This window comes from Akebia trifoliata, chromosome 3, assembly GCF_017979445.1.
Source record: "Akebia trifoliata isolate Shusen 1 chromosome 3, ASM1797944v1, whole genome shotgun sequence".
NCBI lineage: Eukaryota > Viridiplantae > Streptophyta > Magnoliopsida > Ranunculales > Lardizabalaceae > Akebia > Akebia trifoliata.
In genome coordinates this window covers 30,612,119-30,630,557 of record NC_141377.1, presented here as the reverse complement: position 1 = coordinate 30,630,557, position 18,439 = coordinate 30,612,119, and the positions used below count along the sequence as shown (strand labels likewise).

The 18,439-nt window shown below is 32.2% G+C and overlaps 1 protein-coding gene across 1 annotated transcript; it reads right to left on the bottom strand.

Annotated features, from left to right (window-relative positions):
* Positions 1-423: 423 nt before the first annotated feature.
* Positions 424-1,815, bottom strand: LOC147406342 (PLATZ transcription factor family protein). The gene is made up of 4 exons (XM_086432773.1): positions 1,693-1,815; positions 1,259-1,549; positions 976-1,119; positions 424-885 (listed from the first exon to the last, which is right to left on the bottom strand). Exons 1-4 carry the CDS (start codon positions 1,693-1,695, stop codon positions 634-636), a joined length of 690 nt encoding a protein of 229 aa, XP_086288899.1. The 5' UTR covers positions 1,696-1,815; the 3' UTR covers positions 424-633.
* Between the last annotated feature and the right edge of the window lie 16,624 nt (positions 1,816-18,439).

Here is an 18,439-nt window from a genome sequence, read left to right as displayed (position 1 = left end):
AGATTTTTTTTAACAAACAATAATTACAAATTTTGCACACAACGCAACATTTACTGAACATGACAAACAATAATAATTTCCTAGTCATAAAATCCATCTTTTTCCGTCGTAAAAGCTGGCAGTGATACCAAATAGGCATATCGTCAATCTAATATTATAATTATGAATTTAGTAACTATAGCAAAATTTAACCTCAAAAACTTACTTTACTATCACATTAAAAGAAAGGTGAGTATTATTGATGGAAATCTACATATATATATATATATATATATATATATATATATATATATATTTTAAATTGTAAAAATACTCTTGGATAGATCTATCAATGAATTTTAAGTAATTTATCTACAATATAAATAAAATTATATTTTTATCGTTTAAAATTCTCTTAACAAATAACAAAATATAAAAATAAAAAATAAAAAATAAAAAAATAAATCTATGATTTCAAGGAGTCTTTTACCTAGTAACATTTGCGAAATGCATGTCCTTTCCTAGTTTAATTAAATGAGAATAAGAATATTTGTATTTGTACCATATATCTTAGACATTACAACCTCAAAAATAAGAATAATCAATAAAATAATTGTCCATGAAATATTAAAATATATATATATATATATATATTTAGTATAAAGGTGCTCTGTGAGGGATGCCTTTCCTCTTGTTTATTTGCTTCTTTGGCTTTAACAATGCTGGATAGGTTAACAACCCGGATCGATTCTCCTCAAGCAGCCATGATTCTACTTCATCTTTCGGATTCAGTTCCTCCTCTTGATTTTCCTTCATCGATAGCGCATCAAATTCTGGTATTGAGAATGAAAGATTTGAGAGATTACCACTCTCATCGCTTAACTTATCCGAATCCATCATCGAAACCTGCCAATAATTACAACAATGTGACCAAAATTAGTACAAATCCGAACAATTATAACTCCTAATGTGTATATGTAGTATCAATGTATGTACCTTGCAAGCGATCGAGCAGTATCGATTGGGTTCAGACAAACATCTCTCACATGCATTGCAAGATGCCCCACTATTCAATCGAAATGGTTTTAATTGTGGGCGAGGATTCAAAAATATAACCTTTGCTCGATTAATTGTATATGGCTGCCAAATCAAATCATCGTCAATTAAATTTGCAAAGACAACATCAACAACAACAACAACAAGCCTAAACGATCTCGCAATTAATCAAAATAAAATCCCCAAAGAAAAAAAAATATAACAAATTACTAATGAAATTAACCTGAACTCTCGAACAATCGAAGTATTTCTGCATATCAAGAAGACGGATGACGTCATGATAAACATATCTACGGATCTGAAGCAACTTATGAAGGTCATGTGAGGTGGAAGAGATACAGTGATTGCAAAGAGATCGATTGCAATTGATGCAAAACACGTTCATTTCGTTCTTTCGGAGCTCTTGATGATCCAAACAAGATCCAAAAAATTTGCTCTTCAGTAGCATATTTAACCAATTGTCTTCTGGTTTCTTCTTCTTCTTCATCATTTTCTTGATAATCGCATAACCAACCTGTAAAATTAAATTAAATTAAAAAAAAAAAAAATTTAAGTTCATCCAACTAATCAAATAGAAATTCGAGAAAGATCAGAATTGAAAAAGCGTAGAATTAAATTTTTTTTTAAAAATTTGAAAAAATTTCGATCAGAACCCACCATTGTGAAGAAGAAAGAGAGAAGGAATCAAGAATCCATGGAGGAAGGAATTGCTGAGAGAATTTAAAAGACGGAAAGTATAAGAATGGAAATTCTGTGTCTACTCTATGCTCTGTATGTTCTCTTATGTAGAACCCGGGACCCACCAATATATGATGAGTACATCTCAGCCGTCTGATCATCAGAGTTTTGAGATGGAGACTTGATTATAATGTAAGAAAAGATTGAGAAGGGAGGACCGTACGATTCTTCGCTCTTGGATTCTTCTTGGCGGCTGAAAACCCTAATCATTAGAGTGACAGAAGGATTTGCGGCAGTTACGCATTGTTAAATGACACGTGGCATGCCAGTGCCAGTTATGTATTTTTTTCCCGCCAAATTTGAGCGAGATTTCTTTTAGATTCCAAATTTCCTAAAGCCATTTCTATTGGTGGGCCTCAGCGACGTTTTAGGTAAAAAATTTAACATACAACGACATTGGACGCAGAGAAATATAAGTTTCATAGATATTAGTTATCGCGATTCTCTCGCATTGGGATTAGTTTTACGGATTCTGAATCTCGCTTCGGCTCCAAATTTGAATTTAAATAGTATAAGAGTAATGCTGGGGTGACACAGGATTATAATTATAAGAGTCGTGCAGGGGTGACACAGGATTAATTATGATTCTCACAAGTTTGATGTGGACATGCATACATAATTGTTGATGGTTTTTACTCACATCGCAAGGAAACACATGTGCACATCCCACATCAGGCTTGTGAGAATCGCATTAAATACTTTTTGTCATTTCAAAGAGTTGCTATTGGCACCCTAACGTTTACTTATTACACTTCAATTAAAAATAGAGAAAATTAGTAAATGGATGAGAATAAGTAAAAAGTTGGGTATATTTTTTTTGGCCAGATTTCTTTTTTTTTTTTTTTTTGAGGAGGGGGGAGTATTGCTTAAGATTCTATATGAGTACCTAATCATAATTGTAAACAACTATTGAAAGTATACCTATCAAGAGTGTGGCTTGGTGGTAACATGTACATTATGTCAAAACACGCCTAAAATGATCGGAATATCGTGCTAAAACGACTACTAAAGGCTGTCGTTAATTGTGATAGTTCTTAGAAGTCATTTAATAGACGTTTCTTATTAGATTAGTTGTATGAAACAACACTGTATCAAATAACACACACACACACACACACACTCTCTCTCTCTCTCATGCTAGCACATCTCTGTTTTTCTTTCTTGTGCAAATCTCTCGAACTCTTTCGCTCTCTTTCTTTCGCACTCTCACTCTCTCACACACTATGTCTCTTGCTCTCGTGCGCGCGCGCGCGCGCACACACACACACACACACACTCTCTCTCTCTCTCTCTATCTCTTGCGCACTCTTAATCTCTCAAATTCTCTCGATCACACTCTCTGTCTTTGTATCTATCTCTCGCACAGACTCTCTCTCCGTAGTATTCCAGATCTAGGGTTTGTGAAATCGCTTCCCAGATTCATCTCAAATCTACAAATCTTAATTAGATCTAGGATTTGCGCACTTGGATTGGTTTGAGCTCTCTCTAAAATCAGACATTTTTCTCTGAAAATCTTCTTTGTCCTAGGATTCCTTCTTTTGCAAGGCTTATTAAGCTTCCTCTTGCACTCTTTGATTTCATAGGTATTATTCGGGCTCTCATTATTTTTTCTTTGTTTCGATTTCTAGGGTTCTTCAATTTTTTTTAATATCATAAACTTTAGATAATGTGTCCATGGAGTTTTAATTGTAACATATGATTTTAATGGAATAACAATTTGGAAGTACGGGAAGATTTTAATTTACATTTCTTTGAAATTGGGTTTTCTATTCTATTTAAATTTAAGGTTTTTCTAAATAAATAAACCAAATTTTAATTATTTATTATTCTGTCCCCCAAAACGGAGAAGAACAATTGAATTGTTTGTGTAACCATGATTCAAAATATTGGAATGTATCAACGAAGACCTAGATGAAGCATTGAATGGTTTGGGAATGTTTCAGAAAGTATTGGAATTTTTTTTTTTTTTTTTTAGAGACAATATCGATCAACTCTTGATCAATACCTTGCCTCAAGATGAGATTTTAAACCCAAAAAATAGAGTTCAAACACTGGGATGAAACTATGTTCCCAAGTTGATGAACCAAAGTCCAACTCAAGAATGAGTCCATGCCAAGCAACATAAGTTTTTCGACTCCTAAATGAGATTTTGAACATTAATTTTTTTCTTTTTTTTGTATAAACTATCCATTCCATTTTGCATAGAAGAATATTGCAAAACACAAAAAGTCCTGATGAGGATTAAAATAATTCACATCTCTATTTAATAGCATTCTCAAACGTTAGGTAACCTAAAAGAAAAGAACGTAAATTCACAAGAATAAGTTTTGGGTATTTTTCTCCAATATTAGTATAAAAGCATGTCCTCCTTAATATAAATTGTGGGAGCACCTGCTATAATGCAAAAAAAAAAAAATAATAATAATAATAATAATAATAATGTAGTATACGAAGACAACATGAATAATGAAATGAGATAGAATATTTTATTTGATATCGGTTGGCTCTATTTTTCATCCTAAGATAGCATATTCTAGATAAAACTAAGGGATATATTTTAAAGGACAAGTTGAGCTCAAATTATATCATCCGTTCTGAATAGGGATTTAAACCCCATGTGTTAGAAAACTTATGTTACTTGGCATTGATTCATGCTTGAGTTGGACTTTGTTTTATCTTTTGTATCACATGAAACCCCTAATAGATCCGCATAGAAGTTGGCTTTTAGATTAGCATGCTCAAGATGACAATCCCATTTTATGATATTTTTCCTTGGGCTTGTTTGTGTTTTTGGTTGCTCTGTTTTCTTGTTTGGTTTTCTGTCGACTAATTCTGAAAGCAATAGCAATACTATATTTAATACATTTGAAAAATGTTCAAATCTTTGTAGAGATTAGAAGTTTCATTATATTTAGTTTGTTGTAAGAAGTAAAATAAATACTTGGCTTAATGAAACTTAAGTCAAGACTTGAAAGTATGGTATCAACATGTTGGTTTGGGTTATATATTTCTTTTTCATGCTATAGATATATTATTGGCAAATTTACCAAAACATGCACAACTTTTCAATTATTTATCAAAATGGTACACTGTAGCAATTAATTCTGAAAACGGTAAATTTACCGTTTTCGGAAATAATTTTTTTTACCAAATCGGTAAAAACAGTAAAAAAAAAAATTCAATTTTCAAAAATACCCTTTTTGAATTTTAACTGAAATTACGATTCAACCCTCTTGTCCTCTTTCATTATTCTGCTTTGGTGCCATCTGGCAAATCCTTGCAGGCCCACTTAATTGAATCCACTGGCCCAAGGGAGGTTGGGAGTAGGATTGCAACTCAACTCCAAGAATATAGGATCTTCACATAAATGGTGAAATAGTACTCATAGATGGCTAACCTTCAAGAGCTTCAGCTACTAAGTTAAAGTTGTTAACTAGTTCCTTGTGAAGCTGTTCCCCAGCCCATATAGGATAAATAAGAATGTTCACTAGAACAGCTACAAACCCTCCTATGGCAATTGAGTATAACCGATCCATGGCAGTTCTCACCGGGTTCCCCACTTGATAACAAGAGACTATAATCAAACAGAAGGTGAACAGTATAACCCTGAAACCGTACTCATATGGGATGAACGACAGCCACAACTTCATGAACGACATTAAGGTTCTTACGTATTTTTGCAATTTTTTTGGATTTTAGAGGTGAGAAGATGAAGTTCAGCTTTTTCTGAAAAACTTTTTTGGATTTTATGTTGTTGTGAGGGTTATAAGTGTAAATCCACACTTAAAACAAAAAGGGCATTTTCGGTACACAATTTAATGTTTTTACTGTTTTTACCGTTTTGGTAAATATTTTTCAAAAAATTTATTTCCGAAAACGGTAACTTTACCGCTTTCAAAAATATTTTGTACAGTACTGTTTTGGTAAATAATTTCTAAAAGTCTACCGTTTTGGTAATTTATTCTATATTATTTGTTGCATTTGGAACCTATTTGGGATCATTTGACTTTTTTATCTGACCTGTATACTTTACAGGTAGGGAATGTAGTAACCTGAGTGTCTTAGGTCTTGAAAAGTCTAAGGGCTCAAAGAAAAGTAAAAGGAAAGACAAAGTTTGTGCTAAAACATAGCTTGTTTCAACTCCACCTACAGCTGGGGTTGGCATAAAAAAGCATGAGCAGTCAACTAGGTTTGAAGTAAGGTCTAAACCTCTTGCTTCTATTGACACGAAACAACCATCTGAAAGTGAAAAGCTAGTAAATGAAGGTGTGCATATCGTAAGAGTCTTAAATTGATGCCTAGACTTTTGGTTGTTCTAAAATTATTTTATCCAAACTTGATTTCTACTTTTGACTTGTTGAATGATGATGATAGTAGTTGGAAAAGTACTTATATTCATTCATGATTATGTTTGTCATCTTAGTTTTCATATAGGAAATTATAAATGAGGTTCCAAATTCTCGGTTATGTAATTTATGTGTCCAACCATAAATTATTCAAGTATCAGATTGAAGTACTTCAGTCTCTCTTATTGCCAGATTTTCTCCTCTCAGTAAAAACAACTAGTTGTCTTGTTGCTCCCTTCTATTCTCATTGTAGATATTAGAAAAAATTACCAAAACGATACAGTTTTGGAAAATATTTACCAAAACGGTACACTGTAGTAATTAATTCCGAAAATAGTAAATTTACCGTTTTCGGAATTAATATTTTTTACCAAAACGGTAAAAACAGTAATCCATTATTTTTTTCTTCCGAAAATACAATTTTGTTAATTTTGACTGAAATTACCGTTTTATCCTCGTCTCTTTCATAAAAATTTCTGTAATTTCAGTTGAAAGGGTTTCCTTGTTCTGAAAGAAGTCGAAGATGAAGAGTGCAACCTCTCTCTCTCTCTCCGTTGGGGAGATCTTGAAAATATTACAAGTTACCCTCTCTCTCTCTCTCTTTCTCTACGTTGTGAGAACGTGAGAAACTTGCAAGTTTCTCCGTATTTGTCTTTCTTTGTTGTGGAGATTCTCCGTTGGGGAGATGTAGAAAATATTGTAAGTTTCCCCCCTCTCTCTCTCTATCTCTTTCCGTTGTGGAGAAACGTGAGAAACTTGCACGTTTCTCCATCTTTGTATTTCTTTGTTGTGGAGATTGTTAAAATAATTTCGATTCAAGTCTTTTTCTATCTCTCTCCGTTGTGGAGATTTTGAGAAATTTGAATCTAAAGTGTTTGTATATGTGTTTTGGAATATTCGAACCCTAAACTTTCCATAATATTTTGTCCAAATTCTTTTTTGACTTTTTATTAATTATTGTCATTATTTGCATGTTGTTAAATCTCTTTCAACAGGAACCTTGGAAAAATTGAATACTTCAAGGTAACAATTTTATTTGATTTTAATTTATAATTTTTTTCTTTCTACCAATGGAATGCAAATTATTCATAGTAAAAGTTATTATTGATGAATTTAATTACGTTTAGAGGAAAAAAGATGTAGTCCTCATATCATTAAACCATGATATTTTCAGGATAATGAAAGGGCTGTAATAAGGTGCTTTTTGACATAAGATCAAAACTATTTTAGTCAATGTTAAAAGGTGCTTTTTGACATAAGATCAGAATTATTTTATTCAATGTCAAAAGGCACCTTTTGACATTAGATCAGAATTATTTTAATCAATATCAAAATGAGTCTTCTGTCATTAGATCAGAATAATTTTACTCAATGTCAGAAAGCTCCTTTTGACATTAGATCAAAACTATTTTAATAAATGTCAGAAGGAGCCTTCTGACATTAGATCAGAACTATTATAATCAATGTCAAAAGACTCATTTTGACATTAGATCAGAACTATTTTAACCAATATCAGGAGGAGCCTTCTGACATTAGATTAGAACTATTTTAGTCAAATGTAAATTATACATAGAGAATCATTTTGATATAAGTTCTTTTTGTTATGAATTTAATGTCAAAAGGATCCTTCTGACATTGTTTAAATGTTTTTTTTATCTCACGTCAGAAGGTTCCTTCTGACATTATATACAATACATTCTGATATAATGTCAAAAGTATCATTCTGATATTATATTGTATTGCTAATGAAATTAATTAATTATTTTGAATGGGTCTACATTAGGTTAATCGTATTGGAAATAGTCTTTCATCTACGTTGACATGGTATGTTATCATCTTTTTATGACATTAAGTATCATATTTTTTTACATTTTGAAAAATACGATGACATAGCAATATATATTTTGCAGGTATGTGTTGTGTGTAACGCGGAAAGATTTGCACAATTCTTCTCAAATTTAACATCTAAGCAGAAGATATGTTTAAATTCTACTTGTTTTGCTCCACTACTATCTATGCCACGCGTCTCAATATGTAGCAATTTGATTTTTCTCCTCATAGAAAAATTTAATCCTAAAAATGGTTATTTTTCATTTAGAATTAAAGATATTTCTATTTCAGAAGGTGAGGTTACATTGATATTAGCTTTGGGAGGTTTGTATAGTAGTGATAGAATTGGTTCTCTCTCAAAGAAAGACGAGCTTTGTGTACAATTATTTTGGAATAAGTACTTTGACATGCCAACAGAGATAACTTTAGATTCTTTTGAGACTGTACTTAATACAGTCTTAAAAATTGAAAATATTATTGAATTTAAAATAATATTTTTATTGTACATAGTTATTACATTTTTTACTTCCTAAGGATAGACTGAAGATTAACAAAGAACTTTTAAGTATGGTATGGTGCGATGAGATCTTCAATAGGATCCCATGGGGCAGATTAGTACACAACCACCTTTTAAAGTCTTTACGCATCTGTGCGACGAAGTTTAAGGAAACTGGTAAACATGTACATTTCTATGGTTTTACATTAGTGCTTCAGGTAGTTAAAGAAAAATTTGAGTTATTAATTTAATCTGTCGAAATACTAGTTTTATAAACTATTGATGTTTATTTAAGCACTCGTCCTGTATTCTTATGCACTTGTAGGTATGGGCATTCGAATATATACCGGTAATAGCCCCTCGCATTTTTGCCAATCATTTTCCAAGGTACCTGAAGTATCCTTATTATTTAAATGAGAAACGATAATTTTACGTCGATAAGTTTGTCAATTGCACGGTATGAATTATTGAACTACGATTTCAATCATATATATATATACCTCCATCTAATACAAATTTTTTATATGTATGTATCATCTTTAACAGATTATCAATAAGTTGAAATTGACCGATTATCAACTTTGTGTGGCTGTTCTTACTCCATTTTGTAAGGGTTATAAGAGGAAATAGGAAAATGGTGTTCGGTCTAAAAGGAAAAACTCAGAGGAGGTTGATAAGTTGAAGAAGAAAATGACAGTGATGGAACAGAAGTTGAAATATCATTCTAAAGTTATCCAAGAATTGAAAAAGGATATCAAATGTTTGAAGTCATATAATGAATCTGGCCTTAAGGTATTGTTTATCTACTATATGTGATAAATCCACATAATAGGTTACATCCACTTAGAAATCATTATGAATGTTTGTTTTAATATCAAACAGTACAACGTTAAATTCGATAAAGCTTCGGACTTTGCACCTTCGAAAACCAAGTTATCTCCCCATATTAACACCTCTGTCGATCCTTTAGATATGCCTAAGGCATCGACCCCTACCAAAGGCTTAAACGATCATTTAGGTATATCTAAGTCATCGCCTCCGACAATGGGCTCTAGTGTTCCTTTTGGTATACACAAGGCATCTCCCTCCACGAATACTTCCACAAATGAGTATCCACTTCACGAAGAAGAAATTGGAATCGATGCTAAAAAGACATCTGAAACAATGCCAATGAACCATTCACCTGAAGTATCATTCACTTCCTCCACAAAATACAAGGTACCTTGCATGAACAATATTTAAAATGTTCAATAAATATTTCATGTGAGTTGGTTTTTATGATCATTTTCTATTCTTCTTATTCAGCTGTCTACTAAGGTTGATAACGGACGTAGTTCGCCTAATATTTTGAAAAGTAATTATCTCAATAATGAACAAAATTCAGAATTCAAATTCGACACTGATAAGGTATGTATATACTTAATATTTAAAATTTAAATGTAGAAAAAATCACTCATATTCGGCTTCATGTTTTGTCTAATTTTTAGACTTGTATGTTTTTTGTTAGGAAATTGTTATCTATATAATAAATGCCTCTTCAATAATACCTCTCTAACTTTTATTTTTTATAGGTTGAATCCTCATCTCCTACTATAAAGCTAGAGTCTGAAGACAACAACATTCTAGCTAGGGGGAAATCATCTGATTTTGATTAAAAGGTGTGTGGTTGTTTGTCTTACAATATCCCCTCTTGGGATCTATCCAGTATATTTATTATGTTGTAAGATTTTCAATCGATTTCTTTGATTTGAAATGTGTATCTATACGCATTTACAGTTTCTTATTGCATGTCGTTGAAATTGTTAGGATGAAATGAAAATTTTAATCCTCGTATCAATTGATTTCTTTAGCGAATAAGATGTATAAATTTTTGAAAAATATATTATTTGAAATGTTATGTTATGGTCAATTTAAATACAATCAGTTCGATATTCATACGTAATTGTTAACTTCATATTTTAAAGGTGTGAAGTACCATACGAGTAGGAGTAATTTATGCAATGTTGTCATTTGTTGTAGGAGGGTGGGTATTCTATGAATCCTGGGAAGCCTGGGTATTCCATGAACCCTGTGAAGTCTAAGAGAGATGTGAAACCTTCAGTATATTTGAAGCCACCCTATGCACCCTTAGATATATGAAAAAAAAAGATATGCAAAGAGTTGAAGTGAGATGTATGCATGTTTCAAATTTCATTTTGATTATGTTTGTTCTAATATTATTATGAATGATATATAATTATTTTACGTACTAATTTGTAGAGATGCGTTCGTAATTATTTTCATAATCCTAAGCGTCTCTTTACCAACGAATAATTAACGTTGATAAATTCACATCACGCTGATATAAATTTGGAAGACGGGTATTGTATTCCGAGCGTATCTATTGATTCACTTAGGGGGGTTGGGTGGTTGGACGATCAGGTAACATTTTTTCATATTTTAATTTTAATTTTTTTGAGAATTTTAGAATGATTAAATATTTTTCTGACTTTGTTGCCACACAAATAATCAATGGATATTGCAAATTTCTTAAAAGGAGAAAGTTGCAACATCCAGATCATTTTCTCAAATGTCATTTCTTTAGTCCAATGTATATTGTATGTCCAATTGACATAGACACATCATTTACATATCTTTAAGTTAGATGTATATATCTTTATAAAGCATTTTGTATTAATCGGTGTAGGTATTACTTAAGAAAGCTCAAGAAGATTACTCTGGCTGATCAGAGGGTAAGGTCTTGTTGAATAATTTTGATAGTGTGTCGGATGAAAATTTTCAACTAAATAAAAACCTCAAAGCTTTTACCAGACCTGACTATCTTAAATATCATATAACATCTTGTGATAAGGTTTGTTTTTTTCTTGTCTCGTGCCTCCATATATTTATTTTGTTGTTAAATTACCTCTCATTCTCACATTGTTATTAATTACTAGGTATTTTTTCCTATTCACGCACACGCTCATTGGACCGTTGCAATATTGGACATAAAAAATAAGAAATTATAATTTTTTGATTCCCTCTCTAAGGACTGTATGTCAGTCTATAAAGTTGAAATTAAAGCATTGGTATGTGTTGATAAGTTATTTAATAATGATTACGCTAATTTAGTAAGGAATTCCACAAGTACTTATCACATTATAATTTGTTAATGTGTAGAAAGAATTTTTCCCGATAGTACTCGAGCATATGGGGTCAACGAAGATTGACATCCCACATTGACCTTGTTAGGATCGTAAGAACATTCCCAAACAAACCAATACATAAGATTGTGGAATGTTTATTTTAAAATATATTGATTACGCAAGTCGCGGGTTAGAATTTAATTTCAATCAGGTACTACTATATCCCATTTATCTATTTTTAACTTAATTTGAAAACATTCAATTAATAAGATTGATTATTATTTTACACATCACTCTTTGTAGGAAGATATGTCCTACTTCAGATTGTAGACCATTCTTGAGGTGGTTATACAGATAGCATTACCTTAAAAGTTGTTTGTTCTTATTTTTGTTTATTACATTGTTATCGACAATGTAATCGTGCATGAATTAAAGATTTGGAAGTCATTGCTGAGAAACCCATTGCTATTTTAGAACAATGCATGGGCACTATGCATGAGTATCAAACGGCATGAGCACTTTCTTGTTTTACAATTAGGGCTAAAACGTGACCAAAAGGTTTGTTTCATTCAGATGTACTTACAATCATTATAAGGCTCTATATTTTCATCTTGGAACAATTTTGAAGTTCAGCTTTTCGGTTGTCACTGTAGGTGTTGGACGTGGGATGTGGAATTGGTGGGTCATTGATTAATATGTTGTTGCGGAAGCAATGCATGTTAATTCTGTAGTGACCAGACAATCGTCCAGTACGCAAAAGAAATCTAGATTGATGAGGAGTGTGTTGTACCATAAATATTACTCTCCAACTGATGTAGAGTTCTCTGCCATGTGGGGTTTATGAAGATTTTAAGACTTTCAAAGAGTTGTGATATTGAAAAGGTGGGAGTCTAGAATAGTGGCAATGTAGGGAAAATGTAAACCGTGAGGAAAATAAGAGGACACGATATAGCGGAGAGAACCGTGGCAATGTAGGGAAAATGTAAACCGTGAGGAAAAGATATGAAAGGCATCATAACCATTTGCTTCTGATTGTGTTTTATTTCTAAGCAATTATGTGACTCAATTTCATTTGTTAGTGCCCTATTGCTTCTCATTGACCTTGTTTAGTAATGGATTTTCAATACATAATATAAAATTTGAGCTTGTTTTATGATTTATCTTTTATTTTTTATTTATTTTTTTCGTTTATTGTGATTGGTGAGTTAGATGACTGTGCTATTGTTTGTTAAACCTCCAAATTCGATGACGGGTTAAGATCACCAAATTCAGTGAGTTATCATTTTTCTTCCCCTTGATTACAATGTAAATGGTCGTATACTTGCTTTATCCACTATGTAAGGCAAGAATGAGTAAGAAATTTGAATAGATTTAGCGAACACTAAAACAATAGTAGAAGGAAGTACTAAAACATAAAAATATGGTATTGGTTACGGCATTGAAGGAGAATGAACAATAGTAACCTTTGTCAAAGTTCGATTAGCTCCGAAGATCAACTCAGGTCAGGCATAAATGGCTGTGCAGTTTGAGAGAGGGGTTCACCCCATACAGTACACATGCAATACACTTGAATCATCACCTTCAGTGGCATAATAATTTTGTTAGACACATATGTAACAGAGTTCTTTACTGATGAGAACCAAATAATAGAAAATGGTACAAATAACTCAAAACTGTAAAATTGGAAGAGTGAGTAAAATAGAAACCTGATGAGCTGCAATGGTCATCGTCTCTTTGAAGGCGTTTTACCAAAAATCGTCTCTATTTTCTGATCGTTTGAGACATTTCTCACCAAATGCCACTGATTTAGTCTCTTGGAAGGCGGCTAATCTAAAATCGCTATTGATGTTGTTGTTTAGGCGACGCTTTGCTAATTCGCCCCAAAAAAAGGGCTCTAAAATCCCTTTTTTTGTAGTGTCAAAATGCTTCTTTAGACATTTAATAAAAAAGTCATCATCTAATATCAAAATGAGCATTTTGACATTGGCTAAATTACTTTTGATCTAATGTCAAAAGGCTCATTTTGACATTAACTAAAATACTTCTGATCTAATGTCAGAAGGAGCCTTCTGACATTGATTAACGTATTGTTCTGATCTAATGTCAGAAGGAGCCTTCTGACATTGATTAACGTATTGTTCTGATCTAATGTCAGAAGGAACCTTCTGACATTGACAAAATTACTTCTGATCTAATGTTAGAAGGCGCCGTCTGACATTAGATCAAAATACTTCAGATGTAATGTCAAAATGCCTATTCTGACATTGTTTGTTAAATCTATTCAAATTTCTTGACAAGTATACGACCATTTACATTGTAATCAAGGGGAAGAAAAATGATAAACATATTATGAATTTAGTAAATGACACTTCAAACACATAAAGATGATCTAAAAGATCCTCTATTGTCAGAAGGAACCTTTTGACATTGACAAAATTACTTCTGATCTAATGTTAGAAGGCGCCGTCTGACATTAGATCAAAATACTTCAGATGTAATGTCAAAATGCCCATTCTGACATTGTTCGTTAAATCTATTCAAATTTCTTGACAAGTATACGACCATTTACATTGTAATCAAAGGGAAGAAAAATGATAAACAGATTATGAATTTAGTAAATGACACTTCAAACACATAAAGATGATCTAAAAGATCCCCTATTGCCTTGTCAACTTTTTAAATGCTACATAAATTAGATGAAAAATAATTTACAAGCGACACATTTAATATTGTGATGAAATTAACCAAACTTGATTTTTCAATAAAAACTTTAAAATCTAAACATACTTACTTAAATTCTTAAGTCTTCTGGGGTTAAGTAGGTAAAAGAAGAAAGACAATCAAGTTTGAGGGGTATTATTGAAAAAAGGTAATGGAAGAAAGATAAGAATGTTGGAGTGGTACTCTTGAAAAGTTAAAAATTGTTCTCATGATTCGTGGGAATATTAAATCCCGACCCCTCTTATTGTAGGAGAAAAGATAGTAAAGAGAGTAGGGTTCACCATTATGTTTTATTATGCAAAATAGAGTTTGTCTTAAAGGAGTAAAAGAGAAAAGATAATAAAGTTAGAAGAGTATTATTGAAAAAAGGGGTGAGAAGAGGAAAAATAATAATGTTGAAGGGAAGAGAAAAGGAAATAAAATAAAATGGGACTATGTGGACCCCATTCCTCTGTCCCAATCTTTATACCCCACAAAATTATAGTATAGTAGAATTCACCATTATGTTTTATTATATAGATTATAACTCAAATTTTAGTTAGTCCGAATTACTATCCATTTTACTTAACACCCACCTCAAAGAAAGAAAAAAGTTGTCCGAGCAACTCTATAAAAGACGGGAAGAATTGGACGCAATCATACAAAGTGAAAGATGTAAGAGTAATTAGTTCATCTTGCAATCCGAGACCTGGAAGAATCTCACAAAGGAGATGTGCACAAGTATACCATTCCAAAGTTCAACATTAATAATAAATGATTCCACGAACCCTATGGATCACATGTACCACTACAGATGGATGATAACTACTGAAGAAGGAATACTACTGTGTCAGTTGAAAGCTTCAGCATTCATGCATGGACTTGTACAGAGCATTTCTGTCCAATTTCAAGTGCCTTCGACATCAACAAAAAGATGTTGACTCCCTAATCAATCTCAAGAATGATGAAGAATCGTTACGGTACTACAAACAAAGATTTCTTATTCAAATTTTGCAAATCGACAACTAAGATAATTACAACTACAACAACATGGTTCATTACTTAAAACAATGGCCTTCCTTTCAACTCTAAACTATAGTACTATACGAGTCTTCGCTGAAGAGCATACCAAAAAATGGAAACTTTCTAGGCGGAAAAGTACGCTAAGCTAGAAAATGATAAGTAGGGCAGCGTAGAATTTGATCAAGTAGATAGCCATTACTTGAAAACTTTTTCCGACCAAATCAATGAATGCTTTCTTGGGCTAAGCCCAAGGCAGCACCTTGAAGAACTGATCTAACATAAAACTTTTACTGTTTGGGGTAGCTTGACGAGTTGGCAAACAACCACGTTCATAATACAGAGAGATCACATGGTGACACACACAACAGTGCCTTATAACACAGCTTTTGATCCGTGTTTCTTCAAGGCAATTTCCAACTCAAAATGTTAGTGAGACAATTAGGACCATGACCAACATACACAGACCTAACCTATTTCGTTGTCTTTTCCAATTATTTATTAATAAATATTTATATGTAAATAATTATAAATTTTTTATAAAGTAAGGTGGATTAGAATTAGAACATTATTGGTTACAATATCATATTTTTATTGAATTAATAAAATTTTAACTTATAAGAAATAATTCTTTTAATAAAAAAAAAGCCCAGTTGACTCAGCTGAGTTTTACTGATTCTGCTAAAATTTTCAAAATATTGCCCGAGTTATCTCATTCGTCAAACTTTTAACTTGTAAAACACTTTTTATGGGGGTTAGAAGTTTTAGAATAGGCTGATTTTTTGTGAGATCATCCTCATAAAAATTGTTTTCAACTTCTAACCATATACGATAAATGGTTGTTCAAGCATTTATTAAAAAAAATACATTTAAATCAAAATACTTAAATGCTCTTAGCATTTATTATGTAAGCAAGGATTATCATGTAAAAGCTCAATATACAAAATAAGGAGGGGTGTTATTGAAAAGTAAATGTGGTGGCGAATGCTAATGTCTCCGTGAGGTATTAGATGTTAGTATTCCCCATATATATATATATAGGGGGCGGTTCGAGGGACGTATTGGAAATCGGCTGGAAAATCGATGCAAGCGAACCGTTGGATTTTTGGCTTTCGACGGTTAGATCTCGCTTAAAAACAGAACATGCGGGCCAGCTGGAAACATCATTTGTTTAAAAACTTTTCAGATATTTTTAAAGACCTCCCTCCATCATTTATATTATTAAAAGTAAAATCCATTGTCTTCTCTCTCAAAACCAACACGTAGACTCTGTCTTCTCTCTCAAGAGTCTCCTCTCCACAAAAATTACAGATTCAAACCCTTCTCTCTCACGACATCATCCAAATTTTCAATAAAATTTTATAATAAAAAATTGCTCCAACTATTTCCAATGTCATTGTATGGATAACAATGTAAGATCTGAAAAAGAATATGAAAGACATTTATACTAAAAATATAGACCTTTGCATCATTGGATTAAGTGGAAAATTTCTTGGCTCAAAGCTCCATGACATATAGTAGATTCTTCAGGAAAGCTATCAACATTGATATCCTTTCCCCCTCAAGAATAATATAAGATATTACAATCTGTAGTAAATTATGACAACGAAAATCATTCAAGAAAAATGAAAATGTTCTCTCTTACTCTCACTCACTCAAGGTGTGAATTGTGATGTAGGTTGGGCTAATTCTATCTTCAAAAAAAGAAATGAATCATTAGAACAAACATGCAACAATGACCCATCTCTCAAGATCACTTGTCTGCCTTGCCTGGCTACACCATCAAGTAAAAAACAATGATCTAATCCACATTTTTTTTGCTCCTGAAGTTCTCCTTCAATGACGTAAATTTCTTCTTACATTGGTTAATAGTTTCCCAGGGACCGTAGCTGCAACTCTTTCCCAACACTGACTTGTTTATTTGGAGAATGTTTTTAGAGCTTGAACCAATGCTCTTCCTTGAACGGGGGGCACAAGTCCTTTTTCCACACAAGAAATCCCATTGGCGACTTTCTCAAACATCACCACTGTTAGAAATAGTTGGAGCAATTTTTTATTTTCCAATTTTATTGAAAATTTGGATGATGTCGTGAGAGAGAAGGGTTTGAATCTGTAATTTTTGTAGAGAGGAGACTCTTGAGAGAGAAGACGGAGTCTGCGTGTTAGTTTTGAGAGAGAAGACAGTGGGTTTTACTTTTAATACTATAAATGATGGAGGGAGGTCTTTAAAAATATCTGAAAAGTTTTTAAACAAATGATGTTTCCAGCTGGCCCGCATGTTCTGTTTTCAAGTGAGATCTAACCGTCGAAAGTCGAAAGTCGAAAATCCAACGGTTCGCTTGCATCGGTTTTCCAGCCGGTTTCCAATACGTCCCTCGAACCGCCCCCATATATATATATATATGAATGCTAACGTTCAAGACCTCTTGACAACGTTAACATTCTCTAACACGTTTTATTTTATAATAATACCCCTATCCATTTTATCATTTAATGAAAAAATAAAGGTATATTAGTATTTTTACATAATAAATGCTTATTTATATAATTAATACTTATCTCTTTCTTAATAACTATTATAGGCATTTAATCTTTAGAATGAAAGGTCTTGTTGCAATGAATGATTTGGCAATCAATGCAAATAAACATTTATTGTATAGAAGACCATCATACCCCTATTTATTTTTATTAAAAAATAAAATGAATAAGAGCATTATTGAAAAAATAAAGTGTTGGAGAATGCAAAACGCCCTTATATATATATATATTATAAGAGGCAATTCACAGGATAATAATTGTGACAAAATTTATGATAATGTTTTTTTGTAAACCACTTTTGACGGGATTAAAAGTTTCGGAATGTGATCTCTATGATGAGGAGATTATCCTCATAAAAAATCAGGCCATTCCAAAACTTCTAACACCAATTTATAAGTTGAAGAATTGTGGATCATCAATTTTTTTGTAAATTACTTTTGATGGGATTAGAACTTTCGGAATGAGCTGATTTTTGGTGAGAATGATCTCTACTTTTGATGGGATTAGAAGTTTCGGAATGAGCTAATTTTTGGTGAGGATGATCTCTATGGTGAAGAGATCATTCTCATAAAAAATCAACCCATTCAGAAACTTCTAACCCATATAAAACA